Here is a 16,805-nt window from a genome sequence, read left to right on the forward strand (position 1 = left end):
AAAAATCACATCAAGGTCCCTCAACCTCCTTGACTGACTGAAAAATACCTTGGAACCATTTTTGCAGCCTACAAAAATCAGCTCACCCAACAGAGACTGAGTTCAGCAGAAGCTTGGTGCTTTCCTGGTCTGCATCATTCTGAACCAGATTACTATCCCCACCCCTTGGTCACACAACTGAACAAAAAGATTATCTAATCATGAGGCTTTCAAAAATCACTTGTGTTAAAATCTGGCTTCCCCCTTCAAATTAGATGATGATAAATAACAGGCAGAAAGCCAAAATATTACATACTGTTAAAAAAGCCACATTTATGAGGCTCATTCAATAAGTCATTAACAACAAATGGAAAGCAATAGAATGGGTTTGAAGGAAGATTTGAAAAATTAAGGAAAGAGAAAATAAGGAGAAGGAAGGTATTTTAATAACATTTCATCAAGTTAAGTTCTCCCTCCTGATCTGCATCTGTGAGGGTTTCAGGCAGGAGGCTGTAATGTCACCATCACCTATAGCCATATACGCTGCCACCAGCAGCAAGGTTGATGAGGGCAATATGTCCACTCACCAAGATGCCAACTGGTCAATATCTGCATTCACAGCCAAGACAGAGACCATTTAGACCATGATATATGTGTTGCCTCTTTGCTTGAGCAATATAAAACTAATGCCATAATAATATAAAATAAGTAACTGAGGATATTTGAAATCTGAAACATTGACAGAAATTGCTGGAGAAACTCAGCAGGTCTGTCAGAACCTATGGAGAGAGAAAAGAGAATTGACATTTTGAGTCCAAATGACTCTTCTTCAGAACTCAGGTGTTCTGATATAAGGTCACTCGACTTGAAACATTAACTCTGTTTCTCTCTCAACACTTGCAGGCAGATTTGTTGAGTTTCTCCAACAATTTCTGTTTAGGTTGTAAAACTCATGCCACCAGAGAATGGTTACACCTCAGGACTGTGGTGTAACCTCACAGCCTTCAGGTCTGTGCTTGTTGAATCCCACCATGACATATGGTAAGAAGTCAAATTCAATAAAAATCTGGAATTAAAAGGCTAGTTTAATGGTGACCATGTTGATTGTGTTTAAAAACCCACCTGGTTCATTAATGCCCAATAGGGAAGGAAATCTGTTCTTCTTATCTGGTCCGGTCTACATGTGAACAATGTGGTCCATTCCCAACTGCCCTCTGGGCAATCAGGGATGGGTAATAAATGCTGACCTTGCCAGTTGTGCCCAAATCCCCAAATGATATTTTTTTTAAATGACAAGACTGCAATTTGAGATGAATACCTTGAGATTTTTGAAGTTATAATCTCGCACTGGCACAGACTTCTTAAATGAATGTGGGAAAAAGGTGAATCAGGCAGAATATTGAAATAGATTTGATATCAACCTTGAACTGGAGTCAGCTGACAGTGTTTCTCAAATCAGAGCAAGCAGTGTTACCAATTTATAATATGAAAGAGGCTATTGGATAGTTAGCATGATGGCCATATATAAAAACCACAGGACTGAAGGGAGAGAGAAAAAGAGAAAGATTGTATTGGAAAAATATGACAAAAAGGAGAACTTATATTTAAGTATTGACTATGATTTCTTTGTGACACAGTCAAATGATTCACAATTAATGAATTATTCTTGTTACACAGGCAAGTGTGGTGACTAATTTGAATGTAGCAAGGTGCCTTTCTGATAATATTCATTGAAGCATAAAATGTGGATAAAACACAAGAATAATATATCTTCAAATAATGGTTTGCAATCTATCACAATCTCATTAGACCTAAACCACCCTGAGTGACTGGCTGTCACAAAGTCAGCAACTATGAGAAGACAATATATGTCCTCAGTAGAGCGTTCACTGTTCTGTGTTTGAGTATGTGAGACCATTTACCACTGATGCTCACTCTGCTTGATGAGTTTAAACACAGTGACTATAGGAGTCTGTCAGAGGCATGAATACTGCAATGAATAACACACCTCCTGACTTCTCAAAGACTGTCCATCTTCTACAAGGCACAAGTCAGGAGTGTGATGGAATACTCCCCACATGCGTGGGTTTCCTCCGGGTGCTCCGCTTTCCTCCCACAATCCAAAAAATGTGCAGGTTAGGTGAATTGGCCATGCTAAAATTGCCCATAGTGTTAGGTGAAGGGGTAAATGTAGGAGTATGGGTTTGGGTGGTATACGCTTCGGCGGGTCGGTGTGGACTTGTTGGGCCGAAGGGCCTGTTTCCACACTGTAAGTAATCTAATCTAATCTAATCTAAATGCCTGGATGAGTGGAGCCCCAACACCACTCAAGGAGCTTGACACCATCCAGGACAAAGCAGCCCACTTGATTAGCACCACATGTACATGCATTCAAACTCTCCACCACTGACGCTCAGTAGCAGCAGTGTGCATTAGCTACAAGATGCACTGCAGAAATTCACCAAAGATCTACAGGCAATACCTTCCAAACCCATGACCAGTTCCATCTAGAAGGGCAACAGCAGCAGATATATGGGAACACCACCCCATGCAAGTTCCCCTCCAAGCAACTCATCATCTTGACTTGGAAATATACCACCGTTCCTTCACTGTTGCTGGGTCAAAATCCTGGAATTCCCTCCCTAATGGGAGGTAGACCAACCTACAGCACCTTTTCCCCACATTCATTGAAGGGGTCTGTGCCATTATGGGTCAACCTACAGCAAATGAACTGCAGTGGTTCAAGAAGGCAGCTCAACACTACCTTCTCAAGAGACAATTAGGGATGGGTAATACACACCCAGCCAGCAATGCCCACATCCCACAAATGAATAAATACACCTGGGAGGTAGACTGAAAGAAAATTATACAATCCTCTGAACTTGCTAGAAGCTAGGTATGAGCAAAATAGAACATCTCTTACAACTACAATTCCTACAATCACAGAAACTGGTGCAAGATTTCTCTGAGATATAAAATATATAACACTCAGTGTTTCATTAAAGTGTCAGTTTAGATTATATTCTCAAGTACTGCAGCTGGACTTGGGCTGAATTGGTGCAAGGTTGTTATCATTGAGTCAAGCTTACACTTTATAGACATTTTAAATGAGAAGGTTATTTGAAATCAAGCACAAGCACAATCAGACTTGTTCACATCAGCCTTGATACTCTCACACCTACACATCAACTGAGATATTGCTGCTATTTATGTGACATCACAACAGCCACCAAGACTTATTCCACCACCATCACTGTATCACATTAAAAATTTGCAACAGGATGATAAAGATTAAGCTGATAAAGCCAAAAAAAAAACAGTATTTTTCCTTTCCCTCTGAGAGGTAAATTTGCAAATTCATTACTCTGTGTATAAACTTGAAACTCAAGCTGTAGATAATATTTGAAACACAACAGAAACGTGTATTATACATGTATGCAGTCAGCTCAGTAATAAGGTTTAGACAATAGCCACTACCAATATGTGCATTTCTCCCAGCACAGTGATTTCTTACATTTACATTTAAAATATTTTTTTTTGGCATGGAATAAAATGTTTTATGTTTATTTTCAATCCTGGATTGTGTATCAATTCATAACTGCTCAGTGGGGAAACAGGTCAGTGTTACAACCCTTGGTAGCACTTAATGTAAAACTGCCTTCAAGGTAAATGGATTACTTTGAGCGATATTTTTTCTATAGGGACTTACACAGATTGGCATCAGCAATATCATTTTTCTGATGGTAAACAAGAGGTAGCCAATTCCTCATAAATTTGAAGATTTTACTCCTGTTCACGTCGGAAGAGCCAGATGAAAATACATCATGAAAATTCAGTGGTGTTGTCTCCATTTTTGTGGGAACTTGTGCTAAACAAGGTAAGATTTTGATAAATCTGCTCCCTCACAATCTGAATACCAATCCTCTCACCTTCTATTCCAGCTGCTTAATTGAATATGTTTGGCTTAAACAATCCAGTCTAAAAGCCTACTCCAGTTCCTTGGAATCCCTACAGTGTGGAAACAGGTCATTCAGCCCAGCAAGTCCACACCAACCCTCCAAATAGCATCTCACCTTGACATGGTCTCCTACTCTATCCCTATAACTGCATTGCTTGTGGTTAATACACACATCCCTGAACACCATGGATAATTTAGCATGGCCAATTCACTTAACCTGCATATCTATGGACAGTGGGAGGAAACCTGAGCACCAAGAGAGAACATACAAACTCCATGCAGACAGCAGCCCAAGAGTGGAATTGAACCCAGGCCCCTGGCACTGTGAGGCAGCAGTGCTAACCACTGAGCCACCATGCCACCCTACAGTTGTTCAATGCCATCTAAATAAAGTACCTCTTGAGGCCAAAACATTGAATGCTCTCAAGGAGGTCGTAGGGATAGGGTTGAAGGGTCCAAAGGATATGGGGAGAAAGCAGGAAAGGGTTCAGGGTTGGATGATCAGTCATGATTAAATTGTAGAACAGTATCTAAGGGACAAAGAGCCTACTCTTGCTCTTAATTTCTATTTTTCTTGACACTGTCCTAAATTTGCAATTCACTACTTGAATCAATACATTTTTCTCCTTCTGTCTGGACGTAGTCAATTGAATTACTTCAGTTGTTTCTTCTCTGTCCCAGAATCTTACTTTAAGTCTATAATATTACCTCCAAGATATGACCTTCGAAGAGAGATGAACTCATTCAGTTTATCACTGATCACCCTGGCATACTTTCCTTCATACCAGTGAGGAGAAGTATTGATTTTTAAAAATTTATTCACGGTGTGAGGATGGTCTCTGGCTAGGTCAGAATTTATTGCCCAGAGAGCAGTTAAAGAGTCAACCACATTACTATGGATCATAGAGTCATACAGCAGTCCAACTAACCCTTGCCAACCATGTTCTCAAACCACACCAATCTCAGCGAAGTGCATTTGGCCCATATCCGTCCAAAACTTTCCTACTCATGTATTTTTCAGACCAGGTGAGGATGGCAGTTTCCATCCCGAAAGGAAGCTAGTGAACCAGAAGGAAATTGATGATCAGTGGTTCTCTCATGTCAGGTCACCTGGGAGAACAATGGCAGGGAACAAAAATGAGAGGTGATTCTGGTTCAGCAGCGGACAGCAACCTGGGCCAGCATTACTGCTGCCAGCAAGCAATAAAGAGGCTGGTACGTCACTGAGGATGGCAAACTGCCTCTGGAGTTGTTGGCCCAATCAGAGGGCTCTTAGACTCAATAGCATTGGTGACACTGATGCCAAACAAGAGCTGTTGTTGAGGGCAAATGAGGGTTGGGACGAGGCTGTGGCTTGAAATGGTCATTTTGTGCTTTTTTCTAAGACATAGAGACTTGGGGACAGGTACCGAGCAGTCTATGAGAAAATAAACAACTTCTAAGGCCTTGAGGTTTTCTTTAAAGTTGGAACAATGGAAGCAGCCTGACTGGGTGTGGCCACATCTCACAGACCAGGATTTCTAGTGATATTTTTTAGATTATTTTAAATGTTAGGTTTAAGCAGTTGCTGTTGGAGTTCAAAAGAGTTGGAAGCTGCACTAAATGTTTCCTGGCTATGACTCAGAGTTTTCACTTCACTTTTGTTTTCTCTGTCTCTGCTATTGGGTTGCATGTGAGAAAATCTGATTTCTGAATTTGCCTTTCTGTCAGGGGGTGTTTATGGGATGTTACTATATTGGAAGAGTTAATTAGTAATGGTTACTATACTTATTATTCTATTAAATTTTACAATATAGTCACGTTATTCTAAATTCTTCTTTCTTTCATTGTATTTTAACCATAGGGTTTGACTAAATTGTGTTTTTCTTAATGTCAAGTGGTTAGACCAGTCGAATTGCATCTGGAAAACAACACCTCACGTTTATCTTTAAAATAAGAAAATGTAAGGGTCTAGGCTGCCTTCTTAATATATTTTGAGGGAATCTGTTCTTGCCCATGACAGCAAGGCATTGTCAAAATGTTGGTATATTTTGGGGCAAAGCCAGGGCCAGGGCTCAGTTGGCACTTTCCCCAAGTAGCAAGACGTCTTCCCATTGGCACAATACCCGCTGGGAAGTAAACAGCCATTAATTGCAGCCAGTCAGTGGTTTCAGATGTGTAACCAGATTAAGGCAATGCCAATAAAGATTCCCACTTCCTAGCAGACTAGAACAATTCAGCCCCAGATGCTCCCCTTGAAAACCAATTAAGCAGCGAACAGTGTACAAAGATTGACTAGGTGGTTCACAGTGAGAACGAAGGTGTTAGGTCACTGAAGGATATAGATGGATTGGTCAGAAGGGCAGATCAATGGCAGATGGAAATTAACCGTGATAAATGTGAGGTAATACACATTAGAAGAAGTAATAAGACAAGAGAGTACTCAACGAATGGCACAACAACAGGAAGCTCAGAGAGACAGAGGGATCTTGGGGTGCTCATCCATAGATTCCTGAAGGTAGCAGGACAGGTTAATAGAATAATTAAGGCGGCATATAGGATGTTTGCCTTTATCGGTGAGGGCATGCATTATAATAGCAGGGAGGGCATGGTGGAGCTGTACAGAATTTTGGTTAGGCCACAGCTGGTCACTGCACCATGTGACTACATTAGACGGGGTACAAGATATAGCCTGGTGTATCGATAAGGAGAGGCTGGATCAGCTTGGGTTGTTTCCTTTGAAGTGTGGTGCTGAAAAAAAGCACAGCCATTGCCATTTCATGCACAACCTTTCTTCAGATGATGCCCAAAACATTGACTCTCTTGCTCCTCAGATGCTGCCTGACCTGTTGTGCTTTTCCTAGCACCACACTTTCTCGACTCTGACTTTTCCAGCATCTGCAATTCTCACTATCTCTTTGTACACTTTGAAGCAGAGAAGCTTGAGGGGGACCTGACTGAGGTGTATAATATTATGAGGAACATGGACGGGTTGGACAGAAAGCAGCTGTTCCCCTTAGTTGATGGCTAATCACAAGGGGGTATAATTTGTCAGTGAAATGGAGGAGACTTACGGGACAGTTTGGAACAATGTTTTCACCCAAAGGGGCTGGTGCGGATCTGGGTGCACTGCCTGGGAGAAGAAATGAAGCAGGAAACTTCACAAACTTTAAAAAGTACTTGGATGAGCACTTGAAGATTCATAACTTTCAAGAGTCATAGAATCATACAGCATGGAAAATAGACCCTTCAGCCCAACTCGTCCATATTGACCAAGTTTTCTGAACTGAACTAGTCCCATCTGCCTGCGTTTGGCCCAGGTCCTTCCAAACCTTTCCTTATCCATGCTCCTGTCCAAGCTCATGTCCAAATGTCTTTGACTACAGGCCAACTGTGGGAAAATGGGATTAGTGTAGTTAATGAATTGATGAGCTGAAGGGTCATCTGTACTGTATGATGCTATACATGGATCCTGAAGATATGAACTCAGCTGATTTGGTAAGAGAGCCCAGTGGTCTAGTTGCTGTCCTTGTTACTGCTTATTGTGTGTTTCAATATTCTCAGCAGCAAATCTTAAGAAGCACCAGGAAGACTCTTTCAACTTCCCACTTGATTCCAGAAATGTTTGTGTTTTATGTTACAGTCAGTTCTGCTATAACGTATGTTTTTTCAATGCGATGGGACAATTTAGACTGTTACTTGTAGAATACAAGCTTTCCTTAACTGTATTCATTGTAACACGATTCCGACCCCATTGGTTTAAATAGCAAAGCTATTGCATGATTTTCTTATAAGTTGACGTCACACAAGAATGGAGCTATCACGTTAAATCAGAACCAGCTATACTTATCTGACGTTCACTTGCAAACCGTGAGCTCCAATGAGCTACTTTTTGTCAGGTTCAGCTTCTCAGTCAATAACTTGTTTACATGCAGGACATTAACATGCCAAACTAGCTACCAAATCTCAGGGTTAATTGGGAGTAGATACTGAAGGAATCTCATTATGGGAACTAATTTGTTCATGGGATGTGAGCGTCATTGGTTGGGCCAGCAGAGGGCAATTAAGAGTCAATTACAGTGTTGTGGGTCTTGAGTCACGTGGAGCACAGGCAATGTAAGGATCCCGAAAGGACATCAGTGATGTTGTCTCCCTAATTCAGCATGTAATTTTCCTCTGCTTCCTTCCCTCGAGAGGTAATAAACCCCCACCATTCTTCCCCTAACCACACAGATGTACATGTTACAGATACGTTCTGTAGAAATGTATACTGTCAAGAGATATGGAGTACAGGTTATTAAATGGGATGGAGGAACTCATCAGCTATTATCTAATCAATTGGCACAACAGGTTCAATGAGAATGAATGGCCTCCTCCTGTTCTGATATTCTTCTTTTACCGATGTCCTTTCCCATGTATGATTTTATCAAATGCCTTTCAAACACCAGGTCCAATATAGTGTACGACTTTTGTCTCTGCTTCTCCAACTCCATTTCTCCCACTCTCTGCTGCCTTTCTGACTGCTGAGATTAGCCTGTCGGTAGTTCATTGCTTTGAAGCCTTTGGCACCCTTTCACAACTTGAGGACATATTTGGTCAATGCCAGTCCATTAAATCCTTTTCTGGGTTTCGTACACTTGCTGAAAATAACACATTACAATCCATTCTCTTGCTTCTTAAAATACAGTTCATTTACACACAATTTATAGCATAGTAACAACAGCTCTCGGGTCATGTAGTTGGTGTATTGTAGAATCCCCACAGCGTGGAAACAGGCCCTTCAGCCCAGTAAGTCCACATCGGCCGTCCCAAAAGTATCCTACCCAGACCCATTCCCCTATTAATCTACATTTTATCCCTAACTAATGTACCTACCTGAACACTATGGGCAATTTTAGCATGAGCTGAAAATGTGTTGCTGGAAAAGCTCAGCAGGTCAGGCAGCATCCAAGGAACAGGAGCATCGACGTTTCGGGCATCAGCCCTTCTTCAGGAATCTCCAGTATCTGCAGTCCTCACTTTCTCCTCGCAATTTTAGCATGGCCAATTCACCTTGCCAACACATCTTTGGATTGTGGGTGAAAACCACAGCACCCAGAGGAAACCCACGCAGACACGAGGAGAGTATGCAAACTCCATACAGACAGTCACCTGAGGCTGGAATCGAAATTCGGTCCCTGGCACTATGAGGTAACAGTGCTAACCACTGAGTCACCGTACCACCCTCTCCACAAGCCAACTCCCACTCAACATCACCTCAGCCCAGCAGTGTACCCTTGTATGTCGTCCTTTCACCTTCAGGTATGAACATGCATGATGGGTCCACTGCCTTCCTTCTGCACCATAATAATTCTGAGGGGCTGTGATGTATTCATCTGGCTTCCTCTGAACTGCATTGACTGTCCAGAAGAACACATTATTATTCACTCTCTTCAGTCCATCTCTGCCTCACTAATGTCAAAATCCTAGGAAAATTAATAACATACGTTGGAAGCTGGACAACACATTGTCAGCATTCTCCCAGACTAGAAATCAATTTTTCAAACACTTGTTACCTAACATCTTATTTAACTCCATGGTATCCCCCAAAGGCTTTAACTTCCTTCCTGGCAAGCTTTTGATGTGCAAAATTGGAAAGTTATTTCATTTTTGGCCCCGCATTTTGCATCTGCTGCAGTGGCCTTTTCTAATTCTGTTTCAATGCTTTGTTTTTGATCTGCTTCCATAATGCCTGATGCACAGACCAATTGCTATCCTCACCCTTTCACTGACAAGCTTCAATTACTTTGGTTCCCCTCACCCTAATTTCCCCTTACATTTCCTGTTGATCCAATTAAGATCATTTTTATTTACCAAATTAGACCAAAGTTCATAGCAAGATGACCACTATCATCTGTCAGTTCAGCTACTTCAACCCTCGAAATAAGGTCACTGACGAGAACAGAGAGACTCTCTGATGCACTGATCTGGGAACTGTGCCCACACACATAATCAGAGTGTGTCACAACTGTTCACTCATTTTGTTGGGATAGTTGTTCACCTCAACATTATCAGTTTTCATTTCGTGATATGTTTTTTTTAATAACAGCATAAAGAGAAGAGTTATTTTGCTCATTTTAAACTGCAAATCTACAGTTCTCTTCAAAACCAACAGAATTGCAGATGCTGTAAATCAGGAACAAAAACAGAAGTTGCTGGAAAAAGCTCAGCAGGTCTGGCAGCATCTGTGAGAGAGAAAACAGAATTAATGTTTTGGACCTGGTGATCAGATCTGGCACGTTAACTCTAATTTCTCTTCACAGATGCTGCCAGACCTGCTGAGTTCTTCCAGCGATGTCTGTTTTTGTTGTGGTACTCTTAACCCTTTCTGTACACATTGACCCAATCAAATGAAAAGTTCCCCAGGGAGCAAGCTCAACTACCTTACATCAACAAATGTCATCCAAATAAACCCTCCCCTGTTTGCTTTTAATATTGTTCCCCATGTTATCCTGTGTTAATTATCTCTTCAATTCCACAGCGCCACTATTTCCACTTGCCAATTGTTCCACTGTTTAATTTCTTGTCTGTCAATTTAATTTTAGGCTATACCCCTCAGCATGTCCATGAAGATTTCTAGTCATTGTGTCAGGGTCATACAGCATGGAAACAGATCTTTTAGTCCAACTAGTTCACGCCAACCATGTTCCCAAACCAAACTCGCCCTCCCTGCCTGCATTTGGCCCATATGCCACTGAACATTTCCTATTCATGTACTTATCCAAATGTCTTTTTAATGTTGTAACTCTACCAGCATCCATCACTTCATCTGGAGGTTCATTTCACACATGAACCACTTTCTGTGCAAAAAAGTTGCCACTCATGTCGTTTGTAAATCTTTCCCTGCTCACCTTAAAAATGCTGACCATAAGATTTTGATCTTCCCCACCTTTGGGAAAAGACACTTACTACTCCCCTTATCAATGCCCTTCATGATTTTATCAACTTCTATAAGGTCACCTCTCAACCTCCTACACTCCAGTGAACAACGTCTCAGCCTATCCAGCCTCTCCTTATAACCAAAACCCTCCATCCTGGCAACATCCTGGTCAATGTTTTCTGAACCCTCTCTAATGTAAGAATATCCTTTCTATGGCAAGGTAACAAGAACTGCACACAGTAACCTGGAAGAAGCCTCACCAACATCCTGTACAACTTTAATATGATTTCCAACCTCTTATACTCAAAGGTCTAAGAAATGAAGGGAAGCCTTCTTAACCACCCTGTCTACCTGTGACGCAAATTTGAAAGAATTATGTACCTGAACCCTTATGTGTCTGTTCAACAACACTGCCCAGGGCCCTACTATTAATTGCATAAGCCTTGTTACAATACCTCACATTTCTCCAAATTAAACTCCATCTACCACTCCTCAGCCCATTGACCCAATTGATCAAGATCTCTTTGTAATTTTCGATAACCTTCTTCACTGTCTACTATACCACTAATTTTGATTTCATCTGCAAAGTTACTAATCATGTCTCCTGAATTCTCACCCAAATCGTTTATATAAATGATAAGTAAAAGTGGACCCAGTATTGGTCCCTATGAAACACCGCTGGTCACAGGCCTCCAGTCAGAAAAACAAGCCTCCAACACTGCCCTTTATCTCCTACCATGAAGCCAATTTTATATCCAATTGGCATTTCTCCCTGAATCCCATGTGGTCAAACTTTACTCAATAGTCTACTATGCAGAACTTTGTCAAAGACTTGACTAAAATCCAAGTAAACAACATCCACCACTGTGCCTCATCAATCCTTTCACTTCCTTCCTCAAAATACTCAGTCAATTTTGTGAGATACGATTTCCATCTCACAAATATATATGTTCCCCCATCATCTGTAAATGTAATAATACCAAAAAAAAGGGATGCAACCAAACTAGTTGCATATTCATGAGGCAGCAGATATACTGGAAGTGGCCAAACATCATTTCAGAAACTATCTGGCCTTAAAAGCAATCTTGTTTAAGTCTATGATGTGAAAACTCTGCAGCTAAGGAATGTACAAGAAAACAAAACAGGACACAGAAACAAGACAATAACTTGATTGGGCATCTCAGTGTCTTGCCCCAAAATGATCGTGTTTACAAAATGGAGGCTTTAAACAGTGAATAATCATCGAACTTATGACTGTTCCCACAAAATAGCTTTATTACTTGGTTCTCTTCTATAAACAGTAACAGAGCAGTATGATAATGAAAGACTTGTGCGTAATTGAAAGTGTGAACCACTGCAAAATGTCAAGTTCCTTACTTACGTCGACATTCTTTGCAACATTTGCCCACTCTGTACACTGGCCGAAAATCTGGTGGGCAGTTTAAATGGGGACATGTAACTTGTCTGCACTCAATGGCTCCATTCTGAATGAGAGAAAAAAAACAAGGATCAGTAACCAGCTTTTGCTTCTGAAGGGCTCATGCAAGTTTATCTGATGATCAGTGGTATTTAACAGACCAAATGGACTCAGTGTTTTTACCAATGTGTCCCTGGATTGACTGATCTATGGAGGGAAAGTGTTGCAAAATCTGCAAACAACCTCTTGATAATTTAGCCTGATCTATCCGACCACAGAAGGGCATTGCAGATGAATAGATTCAGAGTGATATTTGTATCCCTTTCCTTTAGCTATTCCCATTCTGCTAAAATGGTCAGGTTACTTGCTGAACTCTCCACATTTCAATACGGACATCATTGATGGTCTCTAAATCAAGGCACGCACTGCAATAATTCCAATGAGACAGTCACACCTTTGGGAAAAGTTTAAAAAAGGAGGGGGGGGGGGAGGGGGAGTACGACAGAGAAAATTTCCAAAGGGAAAACAAAATGGATAGAGGCAGCTATCCTAGTTCTGGAAACCGTATCAGTTCGGAGGCTGTTCAAGCACTAACTCCATAATCATGTTCGAAACATTTTAGGCAAACCATGTGTCTCAGTTAAGTATGTTTTCAAAACCTTTTAAAATGTTTACATTCCTCAAAAATTTACAGCTAACACAGATTTTGAAGATATGTGTTCAGGGTTATCAGATTGGCAGCCTGATTTTCAATGCTTGCACTGAGCAGTTAGTGACACTGGGTATTAGAGCACACTAAAACATTACTTATATGTCGAACTTTTGTGAGTTTTATCTGCATCAAATGGATATTAGCATTTTCTCTCCAATAATTTTTTTCTCATTTAGTTTCAATAGTTTTGGCAGGTTGCACAGTTTGTACATTTTCACAAACTGCTGATTGGATTGGGCCCTGAACACTACAGATTTCAAACAAAACAAACTGGTCGCTTCAGGTGCCAGGAGGTAAGTGAAAAGATCAGAAACCATGAAATCGGATGTCAGTTTCCCTGACATCATGTTGACAGGAAACCAGAGGAACAACACCAACTTAGGGGAAAGAGTGGGCTTCGGTGCTGCATACACTGCAAACGTCGCCTTCGTGACAGTCACATTCCACACCTGGATCGCGGGACACCCACAATCAAACTACAGGACATTGGCTCAACGCCAAATTGATGTGTGGAAGTGCAGGGTTATGGGGGACATGGGGCTGGATTACAGTATCTTTTCATTACCAGAGGAGAAAGCACAGCCACAGGAACGCAGGGAATCCAGGGAAAAGAAAGGAAACGGTATTTGCTGGAACCTAGATAAAGCACAGTGCTCAATCTACACACACCAAGCAGAGGGCAGCAATTTAACCACAATTAAACATTTATTCAGCTCCAATGTTTCAGGATCAGAGAACCACAGTCCTGCCATTCTGATGGATCTGTACACTGGAAATGGATTAGTATTGTGTTCCATGTCCCAGTGGCAGAGAACAAACCAAGATTTTATTAATGCGACATAAGAAATATAAACAACATTTATTTTCTTTCCAAAGATGATAGCAAAAATGACAACTGCAGGGACCTTTAACATTCGAACCCTGAGTGAAGTTCTCACTGAGACCAGCTCATTACCACCTTCTCAAGGGCAATTACAGATGGGCAATAAATGTTGGCTCAGCCAGCAATGCCCACATTGTCTGAATGAATAAATAAACTTCTGTTTATCTATATATCTGATCCAAATATATGCAGATATTACCATCTGCTGGTTCTCTGCACATCAGTAACCACCATCACCAATGCTAGTGGACAGGTGCAGCATGTGCCTGACTATTCAATGCCAGTTCAATAAATTGCCAATTTCTCAGATTGACACTTGTTACCCAATGCAGAACTGAACTGGAATGGAGCAGCTTCAACATTGCTAATATGATGGCCAATAGACCAATACGTCCTATCCTAGTTAATGCCTTAACACCATCCAAGAGAATAAATCATTTTCACTTCTGTTGCAAAGCCTGCTATTGCATGTTTCATCATGGGATACAGTTCAAACGCAAGGTTCGACCCACCTCTGATTCACCTCTGGCTCATTTTCTTTCCTTACGCCTTCATGGATGTGGGCAACATTGGTGAACGTGATATTGTTACCCATCCTTAGCTACCCTTGAATGGAGTGACTTGCTAGAACATTTCAGAGGATGGTTAGGAGTCAGCCACAATGCTGTGGGTCTGGAGTCTTGGTGGGGGGGGGGGGAGGGGGAGTTGGTGTCGTGTCGTGTAATTGTAATGTCACTGGGTCACTGGACTAGTCATCCAGAACCCTAGTCAAATTTTAGGACATGAGCTCAAATCCGACCCTGATAAGTTTTTAATCAAATAAAAAGCAATTGCAATAGTGAACGTGCAGTATGACAGCCAGCAGCTGTTTCACACCTCCCTACATTTCGGAAAGTGTACTGAAGTGACCAAACATTTCTATTGCTTCCCAGGGAATCATGGGTTATTAGGAAAAAAAGTAAGAATGTGGAGTTGAGAGTTATCAGATTAGCCATGTTCTGACTGAAATAGCAGACCAGGCTGGATGGGCTGAATGGCCGACTCCTGGTCCAATGTCTTATGGAGATTGGAAATTAGTTTCCCGGGGCACGTGTCTCTGGAAAACTGCATTGTGTTAAAATCCAATCCCCTTCCCCACAGCTGCATTCTGTCCAAATATTTTCCTTCAACCCCCCCTGTGAAGAGTACGAAAAGGAAAAGCATTGAAGACCACAGGCACTTTCAGCCATGCTGAGCTCCGGACACACCTTGCAGGTGCAGTTTTTGCACTTCTCAACCCAGGATTCCATGCTGCGGTACACCTCCCCGTTCACCTGACACGTCTTCTCACAGTAACAGCTCTCTAGCTCACTCAGCCTGGCCTCCGCGTAGTTTAACTGTAATGAGAGAGGTTAGCAGTGAGGTCAAACATACACTCCATAGAGTCTGCAGTTCAGAATCAGGCATTGAGCTTTGAGATGTGCTGAAGAAGCGTCATATCAGACTCAAAACATTCACTCTGTTTCCCTGTCCGCTGTTCAATCTGGCAAGTTTTCGAAGTATCTAATTGAAATACAGGTAGAAGACCCTTTATCTGAATATCCAAAAACCGAAAAGCTCCAAAATCCGATGATTTTTTGTGAAGTTTTTTTTCGTTAACAAGGTTGTTTGGTGAGCAAACTGTTAACCCAAGTCGATACCCACTTGATACATGTCACTCAGATGCAATGTGAGCCAGGGCGTGGCCAAGCACCAATAGGCCTGGAGTTTCTCCATGAATGCCCCCAGGTTGACACCCGCTCAAAGCGTGTCACTCAGATGCGACGTGGGGGGTGAGTGGCCAAACACCGATAGGCCTGGAGTTTCTCCGTGAATGCCCCCAGGTCAACACCCACTCGATGTGTGTCACTCAGGTGCGATGAGGAGAGGCATGGCCAAGCATGTTCTTACTTAGAAGTCTGCTTCTCCGGGTAAGATTTTTAAAAATTTCACCACTAAACTGTCATTTATTCTGAAAACCAAAAAATTCCGAATTCCAAAAAACAGCTGGTCCTGAGAATGAAGGATCTTATACCTGTACATAAGATTCTAAGAGGGATTGACAAATTAGAATAGAGTGGGCGTTACTCCTTGTGGGGCAATTTAGAATGAGATAAATGGATGGCAGATTCAAAGCAGAGGTGAGGAAGATTGGCTTCTCTCAAAGGGTCGTGAAGCTGTGAAATTCGCTCCCCCAAGAGTGTGGTGGATGCTGGGACATTGAAGGAGCAGATAGATATATTTCAGATGAGCTATAGATTAAAGGGTTATGAAGAGTGAGCAGGAAAATAGTGATGAGGTTGAGATGCAATCAGCCATGATTATATCAACCAATGAGCAGGCTTAAGAGGCTGAATGGCCTGCTCCAGCTCATGTTGCTTGTGTTGGCTCCCCACAAATGCTGCCAGACCGGCTGAGAATCCCCCGGCACTTCCTGTTTTTATTTGAAATTTCCAGTATCTGCAATATTTCAAGTTTAATTGAGCCCGGCTTGTTTCTGAACTCTCTCTTTTTCACGTTAGAGACTAATGTCCGACGAGGCCCACACTGATAACATAGAAAAGGAAGGAGGCTTTTAAATATTTTCAAATCAGTGAAGTTACAGCTGGTCAACAATAGAACTCCCCAGCCTTTTCCCCATGTAAACACAACTGGGTTGCAAACATCCGTTAACTTCAGATGTAAAGATTTACCAGTCATCTGGCATCAGTTGTCATTTGCAGGAGAGACTTCAAACATCAACTTCTCTGTGAGCAGATGTGTTTGATGGGCTGGGATCTTCATGTGCCAGAGTGGGGAGGGGTCTCAATAACTGATCAGAGATCTGACAGGAATTTGTCTTCAGTTCTTTAGAGGGGAGGCCCAATGAAACAGAGTGTTCGAGACCCCACCCCACCAACAAGATCACTGAGATCCTGATGGGGGCCCCATGAGTGGGCA

At 41.8% G+C, this 16,805-nt stretch overlaps 1 protein-coding gene across 3 annotated transcripts in view; it reads right to left on the minus strand.

Annotated features, from left to right (window-relative positions):
* The window catches only part of LOC140493827 (protein kinase C-binding protein NELL1-like), a 980,593-nt gene that overhangs the window by 769,722 nt on the left and 194,066 nt on the right, over window positions 1–16,805 (minus strand). For all 3 annotated transcript variants that reach the window (XM_072592758.1, XM_072592757.1, XM_072592756.1), the window contains exons 8-9: window positions 15,095–15,223; window positions 12,217–12,319 (exon numbers count right to left, since the gene is read on the minus strand). In XM_072592758.1, the coding sequence (XP_072448859.1) occupies window positions 12,217–12,319; window positions 15,095–15,223 (232 nt within the window). The remainder of the gene's footprint in view (window positions 1–12,216; window positions 12,320–15,094; window positions 15,224–16,805) is intronic.

This window comes from Chiloscyllium punctatum, chromosome 22, assembly GCF_047496795.1.
Source record: "Chiloscyllium punctatum isolate Juve2018m chromosome 22, sChiPun1.3, whole genome shotgun sequence".
Classification (NCBI taxonomy): domain Eukaryota; kingdom Metazoa; phylum Chordata; class Chondrichthyes; order Orectolobiformes; family Hemiscylliidae; genus Chiloscyllium; species Chiloscyllium punctatum.